The sequence below is a fragment of the Anoplopoma fimbria genome, chromosome 6 (genome assembly GCF_027596085.1).
Source record: "Anoplopoma fimbria isolate UVic2021 breed Golden Eagle Sablefish chromosome 6, Afim_UVic_2022, whole genome shotgun sequence".
Lineage (NCBI taxonomy): Eukaryota > Metazoa > Chordata > Actinopteri > Perciformes > Anoplopomatidae > Anoplopoma > Anoplopoma fimbria.
Genome location: NC_072454.1, coordinates 23,076,197 through 23,091,185, shown reverse-complemented (window position 1 = coordinate 23,091,185; position 14,989 = coordinate 23,076,197). Strand labels below are relative to the sequence as shown.

General features: G+C 40.1%; 3 protein-coding genes across 3 annotated transcripts; 1 reads left to right on the top strand and 2 right to left on the bottom strand.

Moving 5' to 3' along the window:
* Nucleotides 1-317: 317 nt before the first annotated feature.
* On the bottom strand, nucleotides 318-3,959 carry cacul1 (CDK2 associated cullin domain 1). The gene is made up of 8 exons (XM_054600342.1): nucleotides 3,370-3,959; nucleotides 3,032-3,158; nucleotides 2,722-2,824; nucleotides 2,538-2,633; nucleotides 2,277-2,379; nucleotides 2,033-2,122; nucleotides 1,775-1,913; nucleotides 318-1,665 (listed from the first exon to the last, which is right to left on the bottom strand). Exons 1-8 carry the CDS (start codon nucleotides 3,689-3,691, stop codon nucleotides 1,626-1,628), a joined length of 1,020 nt encoding a protein of 339 aa, XP_054456317.1. The 5' UTR covers nucleotides 3,692-3,959; the 3' UTR covers nucleotides 318-1,625.
* Nucleotides 3,960-5,521: 1,562 nt separating this feature from the next.
* sirt1 (sirtuin 1) lies at nucleotides 5,522-10,678 on the bottom strand. Its single transcript, XM_054600118.1, has 9 exons — nucleotides 10,279-10,678; nucleotides 9,774-9,896; nucleotides 9,066-9,301; nucleotides 8,795-8,947; nucleotides 7,904-8,051; nucleotides 7,730-7,809; nucleotides 6,785-6,968; nucleotides 6,125-6,658; nucleotides 5,522-5,832 (listed from the first exon to the last, which is right to left on the bottom strand). The coding sequence occupies exons 1-9, from the start codon at nucleotides 10,622-10,624 to the stop codon at nucleotides 5,543-5,545; spliced, it is 2,094 nt and encodes a 697-aa protein (XP_054456093.1). The 5' UTR covers nucleotides 10,625-10,678; the 3' UTR covers nucleotides 5,522-5,542.
* Nucleotides 10,679-11,135: 457 nt separating this feature from the next.
* On the top strand, nucleotides 11,136-13,844 carry dnajc12 (DnaJ (Hsp40) homolog, subfamily C, member 12). Its single transcript, XM_054600470.1, has 5 exons — nucleotides 11,136-11,489; nucleotides 12,186-12,264; nucleotides 12,469-12,608; nucleotides 12,719-12,863; nucleotides 13,242-13,844. Exons 1-5 carry the CDS (start codon nucleotides 11,412-11,414, stop codon nucleotides 13,322-13,324), a joined length of 525 nt encoding a protein of 174 aa, XP_054456445.1. The 5' UTR covers nucleotides 11,136-11,411; the 3' UTR covers nucleotides 13,325-13,844.
* Nucleotides 13,845-14,989: the final 1,145 nt, after the last annotated feature.

The following is a 14,989-nucleotide window of genomic DNA, read 5'->3' as shown; positions in this document are numbered from 1 at the left end:
AGTTTGACTGGATTCAAGAATTTCATGGGTTTTAGAGTAAAGATTTGGTTGCAACTTATTTCTCAAACTGCATTTCAGCCAAGTGGAAGTTTATTCACAGTTGTTCAGTTGGTTCAACATGGATATTTGTTGCAGCATGTTAGAGAGAAAGTGAATAAGTAACATAGTACATCAATAACAACAATGTTTGGCATCGGCAACGAGTCGGACTTTCTTCTATTTCTTATCATAATGTCTTCCTATTTATTAGAACATTTGTCAAGACCCAGATTTAAAATCTTGTACTGTGAAAAACAAAACCATCTGTGTACCAATCATTAATGAAATTAGTTTATTTGAAAGACAATGAGAACCATTGCCAAAACCCACAGACGGAAACCAAAAGCAAGCCTGAGCATCTATTTACACTTAAAACAGTGTAAGACCTTGTATCAAATATTTCCATTCAAGTGAATCATTTAACACAAATGCATGTGTGACAGAAGCTAGTTTACACTGACTACTATGCAAAGCACAAAAAATATTTACATCATGAACAGGCTATACATGTTAGGAACATTTAATGCACAAGCACGCCAGACTCGGGCCAAACAATATTTGCATATCATTATTTCTATAAATTCCATGCATCCGAGCAACAGGTTTGATATATTTACAGTTTAGGGACGATTTAGGCAAGTTGTCAAACAAACTGAAGTGAAATTAAAAAAATGTCAAACACCACTCTGTGGTTGTGTAAGCTGTCTGGCAAACAGTGTAATGTCCTACATGGCAATCCCTGCCAATCCTACATGCAAGGCTAAAACAGACAAGTGACATCTCAATTTGATATTTGATTCAAGTCTAACAAACAAACTGGTCAACCAAAGTCAAAACGTGCTAGTTTTTAAAAAAAATGATATGGCTCAGTGGCTCAGCATGAATTTAATGCTTTTTATATATATATATATAAAAGAAAACTGCAAATCCTCTTTGGCGTAACAGGAAAATACAATCCGGTTTACCAACACAGTAAAGGCATCATGAAGAAGAGAACCATAGTTCAGGGTCGATGACTTGACTTCCCCTTGTTCTTATGTCTCTTCACACTCTTTTGTGTATTGAGTGAATCCACTGGGTTACGGTCACAGTGGGTGAAACTGAGGGAGTTGTAGTATTATCACACGGACAGTATTGTTAGCAGCAATAGAACGTTTGATTAGCCCAGTATATCAAAAAGACACTTCCATGTTAAAGGTTAGGAATGAAATACCCATCACCAGTTTATCCAGCGTTAGGATATCCGATCAGAAGGCACCACGAAGGCACTCTTCAAACGAGGAGAACATGAAGACACCCATCTCAGCGCACACAGCAGCATCCCACAAATACTGAAGCTGGATGCATCAGGATCACAGAGGAAAGCACCACCATGGAAGTCTATGTGCTTTTTCTTCAGTGCAGTAAGATTAAGCTTCTGCCATACAACCCAACACCATGTTTTTTTTTTTTGGTTCACAGTGTTTTGTAGCCTTGAGTCGAGAGATGAAACTGACACATTGTCAACCTTGTAGCCAACTTGTGATAAAAGATGTAGGAGGCACAGTAAAAGTTCTGCAACAAATCTAGAGACGGCGGCTCTGCTATCAGGAGTCATCGCTGGCCCTTTTGCGAGACTGGTCACCTCTGGAAAACAAAAAAAAACACAGCACATCAGTGATTTAAAGCAAATTGCATTATCAAAAGCTGTGTTTTACATATAGACTGTAAAAGACTGACGCTTCAGAAAACAGACCGAGGAAATCCGTTCATGGAGAGCTCCAGCTGTAACTTCTGGTCATGAGCGGCGTAGTCCGGCAGCAGAGACTCTACAGCAGGAGGGTTTATTTGGGGGATGAACCCACAGAAGAGAGCCGGGGCTAACTGGGCCCAGTCTGAAAGAGAAACACCAAATGAAACAGAGGGACATGTAAAGTGGAGCTCATTCGAAAAGGTGGAAGAAATAAACCTATACGTCGGTTTGTCTTGCTCCGTCACAATGACCATAGCTCACCTGGTCGGAGGCTGTGGAGGCCTTTAACCACGCTGGCCATTGTAGATGGCTGCACTTGAAACGGCATGGAATGGGCTTTGATGAGGAGAGCTGAACAGGAAAAGAAGAAAGACATTGTTCCCAAGTCCTGAGTCAAAAATCCTGTGCTTTCCAGGATCAGAAACAACAGCACAATAGGCTGAGACAAATATCTGCCCTTGATTTAAAACAACCGTAGATGGTAAGATTAGTTCAACACACTCACGCATCAGTGTGTTCACGTGTATTTCTGCGACGTGATCGGCAAACAGCTTCATCAGATCTTCTCTTAGGTCTCTGTTCAGCTTGGACTCGATGTAGAACTTGTTCTGAAAACAATGAAGATGGAAAAACAATTGAGAAGAAGATTGATACCGTAGCACAGGGGTATACTTGGTTGCATGGAATGTGCCAGAAACTTCACTTGATAGTCCAAGTATTATGTTGTCTTTAGAACAGATATTTGACAGAAAAAATAGATGCCTACCAAGTACATAAATACAGGAACTATACATTGAAGAGACGCTGTGTATTGTGTCAACGCAACATTAAAGTTCTCAATGAAGTCCTCTGGTAGGCTGGCCTGGAAAACAATAATGAAAGTTTTAGTCAATATCTTAGTTTCTGGATGTGCTGATAATAATAAGTCTCTAGTATTTGGATTTTCTTACTTGTAGATGGGTGGAAACCTGTTGTAGATGATTTGTTATTTTCAATGTCAAATCGTTGTAGAGCAGCTCAGAGTGCTGCTGACACACACACTTGTAGACATAACTAGGAAACAAAACAAGGGGGGGGGGGGAACTCAGACCCAGCATTTCAGTTTTACCAATATTACCAGTGATGCTCATGGCAACTTTATGGGGTTCGTCGAGGCAACAGAAATCACATACTGTAGGGAAACCTTGCCCAGCTCAGGTGTGTGTGTGTGTGTGTGTGTGTGTGTGTGTGTGTGTGTGTGTGTACCTGTATTTGGCTTACCTGTATATCTGTGCATAAGAGACAGAGATGTGGTCTGTAGGATTTTGAATCAGCAGACGGTCAATAGCCTTCTCCAGGTTTGGCCAGTGGTTTTTGCGGTAGTCCTCTACAGCCATTGCATTAAGAACTGAGTGAAAGGAGGAGATCTGGTCAGGTGTGAAACGACCTGTTTATATCAGGCAAATGATTCTGGCCAAAGCCATCAGGCCTAACAGAGCAAATGATGTTGTGTGAGGAGCATCAGTCTGAACAGTAGTAACACTGCAGCAGGCCGAGCCGCTGACTGACCACAGGATCTCGGGCCCTGTTGGGACAGTGCCTGCTTCATGTGTACTTACGGAACTTGGAAGTAGAATCAAGGCTGAATTTCCCCTCAACAGCAGCTGGCGGAGCCGTGCAGTCAGTCTCGCTGACTTCGCTGCTCTCACTGCCTGAATCCGAGTCCATGAACTTTGACCCGGTGCTACCGGACCACAGTTTCCCTCGTCTGTTCCCAGGTTCTGCTCCCGGCACAGGCGGACAAGCGGACTGTGCGACCGTACTTACACCCGAGAGCTGGCTCCTCAGATACGTGCGGACTTTACTACTGCTGCTGCTTGCACAATAGTTGTGGTTATGGTCGTCTTTTGTGTCCAGACTGTCGTCTTCCATGGCCTCCATTTTAACCAAAACCGGCCCCAGTGTGCTGAAACCTGGCGCCACTACATGACCATTTTTAGATAACAATTAAAGGATAAAGACAAAACACTGTCAGTCGTCTTTGGCGGTGTCCATCTCGGTTTAGCTGTTAACAGGAGTTTTACGACATGTCGTAAAGCGGAGCAGCTGAGGGAAACAAAACTGGGAAATGTAGTTCCAAAGACTTGAAATCGAGTAAAGTTCTTAAGCTGTATTTATGGTAACGTGTATAAAGACTAAATATGTTAACATATTGACTAGCCAGATATTACAGGTTGAAATGACACTTCATATTACCATACCACGCATGCGCAAACTAGGAGTGTTTGACAATGGTATTCCACTAACTACACTTCAGCCCTCCTCTACTAAAGTTAAAACCTTGCATGTATTGCGCTGTAATGCTGTTATAGCAATGTTGAAATGTAACTCAGTCGTTGTCTCTTAGAACGCTGCATGAAGTGAAACCAGGAACTAGACGCTAGGTGGCGCACTTTCCTCGCCTGTGCCTTCAATTTGAAGATAATAATGTGAATTGATTGGAGTGTGTTGTGCACGAAATAACAAAGAAATTGTCAGTGTTTTTCATTCTTTTTTTTTTTTTACTGCGAACCCAAGAAGAGATAACCACTAAAAAAAAGTAAAAAAAAAAAACGTATTTCCTTATACTGTAAACAAAACATTACCTTGTAAATGGTATATTAGTTGTGTTGGTGTAGAGTATACCTTTATCCAATACATTGGCTCAAAATATGTCCATCTACCAACACTTTATCTTTACAGGCAGTAGGCTCCTCAGTATAACGAATGTTTTAACTTTATATTCTATGAAAATTGACATGGGCATTAAAACCACTTTTATGAGATTGAAAAAAAAGTGCCATTTTTCAATGTGGACTCATTGAATATATTCCTACAGTTTAATAATCCCACTTAGTATAACTTTGTACACATATAAACTAGCATATACTCTTGGATGAGTATGTCTCACATCAGAGTATAAAAATAAGAGGCTTGACCATAAAAAGTAGCTGCCACATGTCGGAAGGAACACCTTTTCAATAGTTGTATATTTTTTTCAACGATTTAAATGACAGGTTAAACATACAAAGCTTATGACAACGTAGGAGCAGGGTGATAAAGCGTTCTTTGGTCTAAAATGAAAAAGTACTGTTCTTAATTCTAGCATTTACCCTTGTGAAAGGGCAGTGCTGAACTTTCATATTGCAAGGTAGACAATGTGTTCAAGTAAACCATCTGAAGATTTATGCATGTGTCTGAAACTCATAGTACCCCCTATTTTGCAGGCAGTAGGCTAACATATTTACATGTTTTCCAATTGGAACATGAACAAACTTTAAATCACATCATTATACCACAGCTGAATTCACGCTATGGACTGAGACATTTGAAGCTTTTCCCTGTAATGACTGCAATTTAGGAATCAAAGCTTAATCTAGTGTTGCATTAGCGGCATGCTCAGAAGAATTTCTCAAAATATGAATGAAAATGAGATGAGCACATGAAAAGAAATCTGAACAAAAAACAAAGACTGCTGCATTCTATTCAGTAAGAAGTATACAGTATGATGTTTCAGACACAATGTTTGTGACCAAACTGGGCACAGAAGAAAAACTTGTCGTTGTCAACATAGTTGTCAAGCAATTTCAACTTTATGAAAAATAATAGTACGGTTGATGAGTCGAAAAATATACGAAACTATATATATATATATATATATATATATATATATATATATATATATATATATATATATATATAATATATATATATATAAAGACAATTAGTGCTTATCGACTGGGTACTTTACATTTAAAGGTGTGTGGTGCTTTGAGTCTTTTCAGAAGTACTGTCTGTCTGCACACTTGACGCGGCCTCGTTGGCTAAAGTAAGTTGTAATGTGTCTCTGAGACATGTCTCTCCATCCGCTGCTAGTGTGTCGGCATCTTCCAAGTCGCTGTCGTCTTCCAGCCCGTCTGCACTGCATTCAGACTCGTCACTGTCGCTGCCACAGGAGCTCGACGTCTCATCTTCAGAGTCAGAGTAAACCTCGGCCCCGTGGAAGATGTAGTGATTTGGTGCTTGGAACAGGTACTGGCCTGCTGTGGGACAAATACAAACAATGTACAGTGCTGAAATCAATATCAGGAGAAGATTTTAAAGAATATATGATTATTCGGGTTGACACATATTTTCCAGCTGCATGAAGGGGAAAAAAGCTCCAATTAATGGCATGACGGGTTAGCAACTGTTTTTGCTCATCGATGTCTCACTTTCAAATACATACAAATATATAATAGTCATAATGTATAAAAATCAAATAATATATACAGACACATTTTTTTTTTATTATAGTAAAGGGTGTTGTTTGCTCTACCATAGTCTAAAGCTTACTCTCAAGGCGTTTGCTGATTGGACTTCTGTTGATTCGACTCATCCAGCAGCGTCTACGAAACTCAAGGTTGGAGGTTTGGCTCTTCACTTCAGCGGCCTCCTCTTTTGGTGCGTCTTCTGCTGGTAACTCTGAAGGCTCAGCTGTCTCCTCACTGGGACACTGAGCATTTGGACAAGGCTCTGGAGGTGGAACATCATTACCAGCAGCGTCTGTGACATTCAGACTCTCCGTCTCCGTCTCCTCTGAAGGCTCAGTTACAGAGTCTGTGCTGTGCTGCTTCTGCTCCTCCTGAGCTGCATCAATGGCAGCAGGCAAGGCCTCACTTGGTGGCTGTTCTGGTAGCCGCGGGGGTTTCTCTGTGGTCTCGGTGAGTCTTACAAAGTTGTAGCAGAGCTGCTCAAAGTCTCCAGCCAACCGATGACAGAGCTCATTGACAATGACATCACAGTCGCCAAGTAGCTCCACGTCAAAGTTGAGATGAGGCAGCTGCTCCCTATTGATCAGGATCTGAGGCACTTCATGTGGAATGGAGTCTGAATGGGATGAAGGGGAACATTTTATGAATTGGATGTTTGGGTTAAATGCTAGAACAATAGAAACATACTGGTTATTGCGTAGATCTTACAGAACACATTTATCCATTTATCTGACAAACATACTTGGGATGAGGGCAACTGGTCGGACTTTAAGTGAAGAGCCGATGACAATCAAGAGGTCCACCTCATCTTTGTCCTGTTTCATGGCTCTGTGGAACATTTCTGGAAGATTCTCTCCGAAGAAGACGATGTCAGGTTTCATGATTGCCAGGGGAATATCTGGACAACGTGGACAACGAGGGACAACCTACAGAAGGATATCACGTTATTAGCATTATGACAAAATATTGTTAAAAGGCGTGCCCTGCCAAGTTATATCTTGCATTGATTCAACTTTTTGAGTCTCGATACTAATAGACACCTGGGCTTCGATTAACAGACAATACCCAGTACCGATCCAATACCGGTGTTAATTATTAAGCTGTACGCCTCACTGTGTGGAAGTGACTTGGATCAGTATTTAAGTCTAGGGCAACATCATCAAATCTGATCTCTCTCACATTTCAAAAGTTTAGTTTTTTTCTAATTTCATTAAAATATCTTGACAGCCTTGCCAATGGCTAGTAAAATTCAAAGGCCCTTTTGACTGCAGAGAATTGCAGATGGAGCTCATAACATTAATAATTTCTACTTTCAAGCAAATAATGCAACGCAATGCAGCAATTCCTGATGGTTATTTGTTGCACCGGTTTGACAAATAAGATGTCTGCGGTGAAAGGGATCCATTTATCTTATTTATTTATCCAAATTGCTGCTCCTGGTTTGCTCTTGTGGAGTTGGTACTGCTCCAGTTTTGTACCTAGTCCTGGCACAAAGTGTTCAAGATCTCGAACACTGCAAATGTAACAGCTTTCTTGGGCCCTGCAAGAGTCAACGCTGGAAGACGCTTGTTTCATGCAATAACCATGAAATAATTGTGGCGATTTGTGCATTTTTCATTTACATCCAATAGTGTCAAGCAGTGCATGTGAATGTGTTATCTTGGAACAGTTTGTAATGAATAATTACCTGGTTAAAGATGTCTTCCCTTATAGCTTCACAATCCACTTTGTGTTTACAGACGAGACAGGAAGCAGTTGCAAACGACCCTGAAATAAAATGTAATGATGAATTTCACAATCCCAATGGACTGAAATGCATAAAAAAAAAAAGCAAGATCCATCTATAGGCTGTATCACTCACCATGACACTGGATAATCCGCTTGACTCCAGACACTTGTTCTAATGTATCGATGTTTTGTGTGTAATTGCGCAGCAGCTTTCCCTGCTTATCCAGCATAGATATGAATTTGTGACAGGGTGAAGGCTGGAACTGACCGGGGTAAATCTCCTGTAACAAAAAGGATGCATTCAACTCTTGTGGACTGACTCCAAGGCTTGCTATGATCATGAATATCACCACTGTACTCTGCACCCTTCATCTGGAAAACTTGAACTTGTTTTAAGTCTTTGTTATTGTCTCACAAGCTGGATCTTTTAACATCAAATGAATACAAATGCATTCCAATGGCCTAAGGCAAAATAAATCCTCATGACTGCAGGTGACTGAGTTTAAAGAAGCCTCAAATATGTCGCCGCATTATTAAAAAGTCAAAGAGAGTCCTCTTTTAAAAACACAAAATAAACACCAAAGACATGTTCTGCACACAAGGGTCTTAGGATCATATTAGAGCAAAGGACATGCATCTCCTCTCTGTGCTCAAGGGTAAACAATTTATGATATTAATACTATCTGTGTGAAATACAAAAACAGAAGCAAAGGGATACAATGTAAAAGATATGATGTGCACTCTAAAGTGTATGTCTTTACAGTCATTTCCCCTGGCTTTTCTTCCCCGTGTGACCAAAACCATGTTAGATAACGTGGTTATGCAGATCCATGTGTGAAAAACTTTTGTATCTATGAATGTTATCATCAAACCTTGCTAAAGCATGTTGTTTTGAATACATCATTTTAATAAAATATATTATCTTATTACATCATACATCTGGGTCTAAGTTGGAGGGCGATTAAATCTGTCGTTTGTATATATTGTTATCAAATTTGATTTGAAGTGGACACAACGAACAAACCTTAGCAAACTTGAAAAAGGGTCTTGGGTCCCGTCTGAAGTACTCAATGTCGAACATAGCTTGAGGGTCTGGAAGATCAGGGAAATCTACAGCAAGCCGTGCATAAATTCCATCTCTGGAGCGAAAATCTGGTATTCCACATGAAACTGACACCTAAAAAAAGAAAATACAGGCATACTGAATTAATAGCATTAACATTGGTACTATGTATTCACTCAGAGACATAGAAATGTAAACAGTACCACTGTTTAACATTAAAGTAAATGCATACCCCAGCACCAGTCAGCACAAGGATCCTTTTACTTTCATGGAGTAGCCTGACGACATCTTCTAAGGTGTTGATATCCTTCCGCTTCTTTCTTTTTGGAGGTTCCGAGATGTTGATGATAATCTGCCACAATGTCATGTCGTCTAAATCTGGTGGGAGCACAGTCTCGGGCAGCAATTCCCTCAGAATGGTCCTCGGATCCGTCTCTCTGATGTGTTGCTGGATGAAACTGTAGGAGCCTGGCAGAGAACATTACATTACATTACATTACATTACAGTCATTTAGCAGACGCTTTTATCCAAAGCGACTTACAGGAAGTGTATTCAACATAGGTATTCAAGAGAACTACTAGTCACCAGAAGTCATAAGTGCATCTCCTTTCTTAAACAAGCATCTTAAAGCATAAACCAGAGCAAAAGTATAGTGCAGAGGCAAATTACTACGAAAACAATAATTGCAACAGACTAATACGAATATAGTAAGTGCAACAAACTAATACGAATAGGATAAGTGCAGTAAACAAATACAAATTCAATAAGTGCAGCGAACTGATACGAATACAGTAAGTGCAACAACTAATACGAGTGCAATAAGTGCTACGAGGAAGGCTCAGGGTAGTACTTCTTGAAGAGGTGAGAACAATTTAACTCAGTATTCTACAATGTACATGTTGTGCCACTGGATGCAATAAAAGCAGCTTCAGATGTTACCTATCTGCGGCTGTGGTGTCCAGTCGCTGGAGCTTGCATGTGAGGACCTGTCGTCGTCCTCGTCTATCTGGTCCGGCGTGACAGCCAGACCGTTGGAGGGAAGATCTTCATGTGCCAGGAAATCTGAGAACAGAGAAGTTTCTCAAATGAATAAGATAAGTGGAGCCTATCACTAATTATCACAATGCTCATTTACAACCGATATGCATGGTTATGGGAAAGAGATAATGCCAAGTGTCAATCAAAGTTTAGCTCCGTGAAGGAATGAAACAGCGTCGTTAAATCCCCACAAGATGCGTCACGGACAGTCTCGTCTTCCACGTTTAGCCTTCACTAAGGAACTAAGTTAAAGTTGCAGTCTTGAGTGGTAATGTTAACTCGGACACCCACACGTCTCCACTGTTTGACGTCAGCGAGGATAGATGTAAACTTAACTTACACACTGTTTCAAACTCGCCGGTTAAACAAGCATTGCCCACAATCAGTCGTGGGTCTCCTCGCATACCTGCGCTCTCCTCCGTTGCTCCCAGTACGGCGCTGTCGTCTAGTCTCACGACTGGTTTGTGCGGCTCAGAGACCAGCAGTCCCAGTCCATTGTTGTCTCCGCCTAGCGCCGCCGGGGCCTGCTCCACCGCCATCACCGGCGTCGCTTCCTTCCCCGCTGGTTGCGTACAATTCACCGCCGCCTCCCAGCTCTCTTTGGCCCCAGAGACACATGAGAGTTGATCTTCTTGAGCAACTTTGAATCCGTAGTTCGTCTCCGGACTGATTTTCGACCTTTTCGCGGCAGGTTCCTCCATGTCGGATGCGCCTGAATAGGCCATTCCGAGACTAGTCTCTCCGTCCGCCATCTTCAGCCCGCAGAGCCGCTGAGCAGAGCCTTCCTCTCGGACAGCTGTCTCATTTGCATATCACACGTGACTTATTCTCCTCCAATAGACGCGTCTGGAGCGTCCCCCTTTACGTCGATGACGTAAAACCATAACAAAATATTGCTGCCTTCAGGCACGGTCGGAGTCATTTTTATCAAAGTTAAAGTAGTCCTGACTGCAAACATTTGTGAATAAAACGTAGACGTCAGACGTACTGATGATAGCATATTAGCTATGTCTAAATATTTCATAGCTTTCCTGTTACAGAAATATGTTTATGTTTTAATAACAACCTCAACGCCTCCTGCAAACGTATCAATTTCATTTGGCCACGTACTTTATACCACATGATAAGTAGCCGAGTCGTCAAAAACTGAAAAAGATTTCATGACAGAGTTCAATGTTACGTTTTTTTTTCTAATTTTGAAGGCTACTTTTGCCGTAACTCCATGAATTGTCTAAACTCCGAGCTTTAGCTTGGACACCTGAAGGCAGCATACGTCATATTGTAAAAACGGACCGCTGGATTTTCTCCACAACCCAGGAGAGGTCTCCCTCGACAATTCTAACTATTAGGCAGTTTCCCCATTACTTACTCAAAGCTAGCTGGTAAAATAATGAAAAAAGACTTTAACTTTAAAAATCCAGTGTTAGTGAGTGAAGCACAGCTGCCTGTCAGCCGCCCTTGAACCGAACATCTGTGAACAGCAGATATTAAAGCCTCTCAGTGAGAAGAAACCATACACACTTCATAGAAGATTTTTTTATGGAGACTATTTTGAACTGCAAACCAGAGGACTTGGAGGATTACTACGGGTTATTAGGATGTGATGAACTGTCGTCGGTAAGTTATTGCCATTGGGTTGAGGATAAGCCTATTTGCTGGGTGAAATAGTTGTTGTTTGCATCTACAAACCAATACATAGGCTACTGATTGAATAACTCAGAAGTTAAAACGTAGAATGATGGATGTAAGTAACATATCAGCCACATGTAAACCAAAAGCTTATTGAATCATGCATGGTCCAGAGGTTAGTCTGATCCGACAGAGACCTGTTGGAGCTTCAGCAAAACATGTCAGAGGAACTAGTCGTGCGTCATAAAGTGTCTGTGTCGGTTGTGCCACAGGATTTGTCTTTAATAATCAATTCTTCAACATGGGGACATGATGGAAACATCAGAATTACCAGTCGAGGAGGCTGACTATAATGGAAACAGCACGTCACATATGAATAATGTCACCTTGCCCGTAGCAGCATGCGTCATACGAATGATAAGCTAATACATCTGACCGTTTCTAAACATGGATCCATATGATTTCCAAAGCAATATAAAAAATACAAGGGTCAGAAAATCAGTGTCTATATTCCCTGACATATATTGAATTGCATATGTCAGGGAAATCTAGAAACCTCACAGATATACAGATACACTTTAATGTGAGTGATGTCCCAAGAAAACAAAATAAGTGACTGATTCCTGAATTTCAAATATTTATTTTGGCAAAGGCAATTTTTATATGTTACCTTTTCCCTTGCAGACTGAACAGATTCTCAGTGAATACAAGATCCGAGCCTTAGCATGTCATCCAGACAAACACCTGAACAGTCCAAGAGCAGGTACATATGTGAACCATTGATGTGACAAGTTTGTATTTAAAAGGATTTTAAACAGTTAATGCCTCCTTCCGATATCTTGACTTCAAAGCAAATTATGTTAATGTAGAGCTTCAACTTCATGCAAATAATAGGACATTTATTTCTCCTAATTTGGGAAGCATAATGATCCATCTTACACCCTGATATGTTCTTTCATTTTGACAGTGGCAGATTTCCAAAAGCTGCAGGAAGCCAAAGAGGTTTTATGCAATGAAACCAAAAGAAAGAACTACGACCATTGGATAAGAAGTGGAGTTACTATTTCTTTTCATGACTGGCAAGCCTTGGAAGACTCCGTTAAAACTGTATGTAATGTCTTGACTTTGGTATTGATTGTGAAAACAAAAACTTGAAAATATTGTGTCATCTGTTAAAGTTAGATATCCTTCTGATGTATGTGGTCATCTGTTTTCAGTCAATGCACTGGGCTGTGAGAAATAAGAAGGAACCAATGTTGGAGGCTTCAAATGCAGGAGTCCCAGTCAATCCCCAAGCAGAGGACCTTCATTCTGACCAAGAAGCTCAGAGGATCCCTTCACATGATGCCATGCCTTCTGCAAGTAAGCAAATTACTAAATATTCTCAAAGGTGGGAAAGTACAGAGACTTGATTTATTTGCTTCTTAAGTGCAAACAAGTACAGGCATTTCCATAGTAACTCTTTATCTAACCAGTGCACTATGATTGTTTTTAAAAAGAACATTCTCACCTTGACATATGTAAAGCTGATCACCAACAAAATGCACTATAATGTTGCCTGCATCCAATGTGCAAAGTTAGAAATCAGTTGTTACCTCAGTGACAAGCAGGATAAGGTTTCTAACCATTTCAAACCGTTTCTATCCTATTCATTATTTACTGAGTACCACCCAGGAGTATGTATTGTTCTCACAGTATTAAATCCTATAAGACTAACTGACTTTTCTCTTCTTTGCTTAGGTGATTACTGCCATCGACGTTTCCGTTGGGCCGCTGATTCCCCGTCTAGTCTGCTGCAGAAATTTAGAAATTATGAAATATAAATATATCAACACTTTCATTTAGTTAAAATGTTTGTGTTTTGTTTGTTGTTGTCCTTAGTCAGTTGCAGCTCTGTTTATTATTGTATACATTTTTTGTGAATATGGTCTGGCTGTAACCCACTAAACTTGTTGTTATTGTGAGCTCTAAATGTGTCTGTTGCAAGTGTCAAATCCTTTATCAAGCTAAAATCAGCATATGAGATTATGTGAATAATTTATTTAGTCATTAGTTTAGCTCATTTGTTAATTGTGTTCACTAACACACACAATGTAGATATGATCATAGAACTGATACTGGAGCATCCTTAACTCTGTTATGGTTTTTTTTTGTGTTGCTGTCAAGTCTATAATGTTGAAAACATCAAACTGAAGCATTTTTATGTCTATTATTCAGTGTCTTTAACACCATTGTTGCTTAAGTGGGATGGGGTTTTATCAGGCGTTATTCAAAACGTTGTGCCAAAGATGTAATGTAAATGGTCTTAAATGTATTAAAGTGGGCTCCATACTTCAAATGTTACTCAGTCTCTTATCATTAGTCATCCATGTCTTTAAATATTAACTACAAGAGATAAGACAAGGACTGGATCAAAAACCATGAAAGAAAACAAGGGCAAATAAAAAAAAGTATATAAGTAGTTTAGATCTCAATTTTTTTTTCTCAATTAACCTAGTTAATCTGCATTTAAAGGTTAAAGTAATTCCAGTTCAGCTGTTTAATGAATAACAGAGCAGTACCTGCAGTAAAAGCCCTGCAACCAGTTTAAAGTATCAAAGGTAAATGTATTAATTAAGCAGAGGGATTTTTTCCTACACACTATAACATGTGGTATAGTTTAATCAATAAAAAGGTATAATATTTTATTCAGGGATCATAGAAATTAATTCAAATCTTAAAGGTCTTCTACAACCATCTGTTGTTTACTAGCATCTCTCTCACTCCATTTTATCCCTGTTGAGGCAATTCATCACCCTTAAAGCTCAGGGTTAGGTAAAAAAAAACAACACTCACTGGTAAAAAGCCACCTGTCAAGTTAACAATAAAAGGTCAAAAGTGCACTGTATTTCTCTATAAAGTAGTGTAAAGTAAATGTATATGTATATATATTTGAGTAAGGTAGCCTACAAATAGGCCTCAGACCGTTAAGTACAGTAACGTTCAGAGTTTGACTCACACTGTGCTTCTATCTGACGGCCCCAAAGGAACATTTACCCCTTAGTGAATGAACTTAAGGAACCTGTTCAAATACGACGCAGTTTTAGTGGTTTTAGCAGGTTTCCATGAATCGTTGTGGTACCTGGACCGTAGTCGTATCCTGCTGTGAGCCGACTGACACCCACTGCTACTTCAATTATTATTAATCACATTACTATCCCTATTTTCATGGCTATAATTCTACTGTAATAATTGCTGCTGTTATTATAAGTAGTCTTATTATATGAATCATTTATGTCATATACATTGAATGTGTTGTAACTCTGTTATGCTGTTCGTTCTGTACACATGACATCTATTGCATTCTGTCCATCCTGGGAGAAGGATCCCTCCTCTGTCGTTCTCCCAGAGGTTTCTTCCTTTTTTCTCCCTGTTAAAGGGGTTTTTTAGGGGAGTTTTTCCTGTGAATGTGAGGGAAGGACAGAGGATGTGAGGGTGTAAGGACAGAG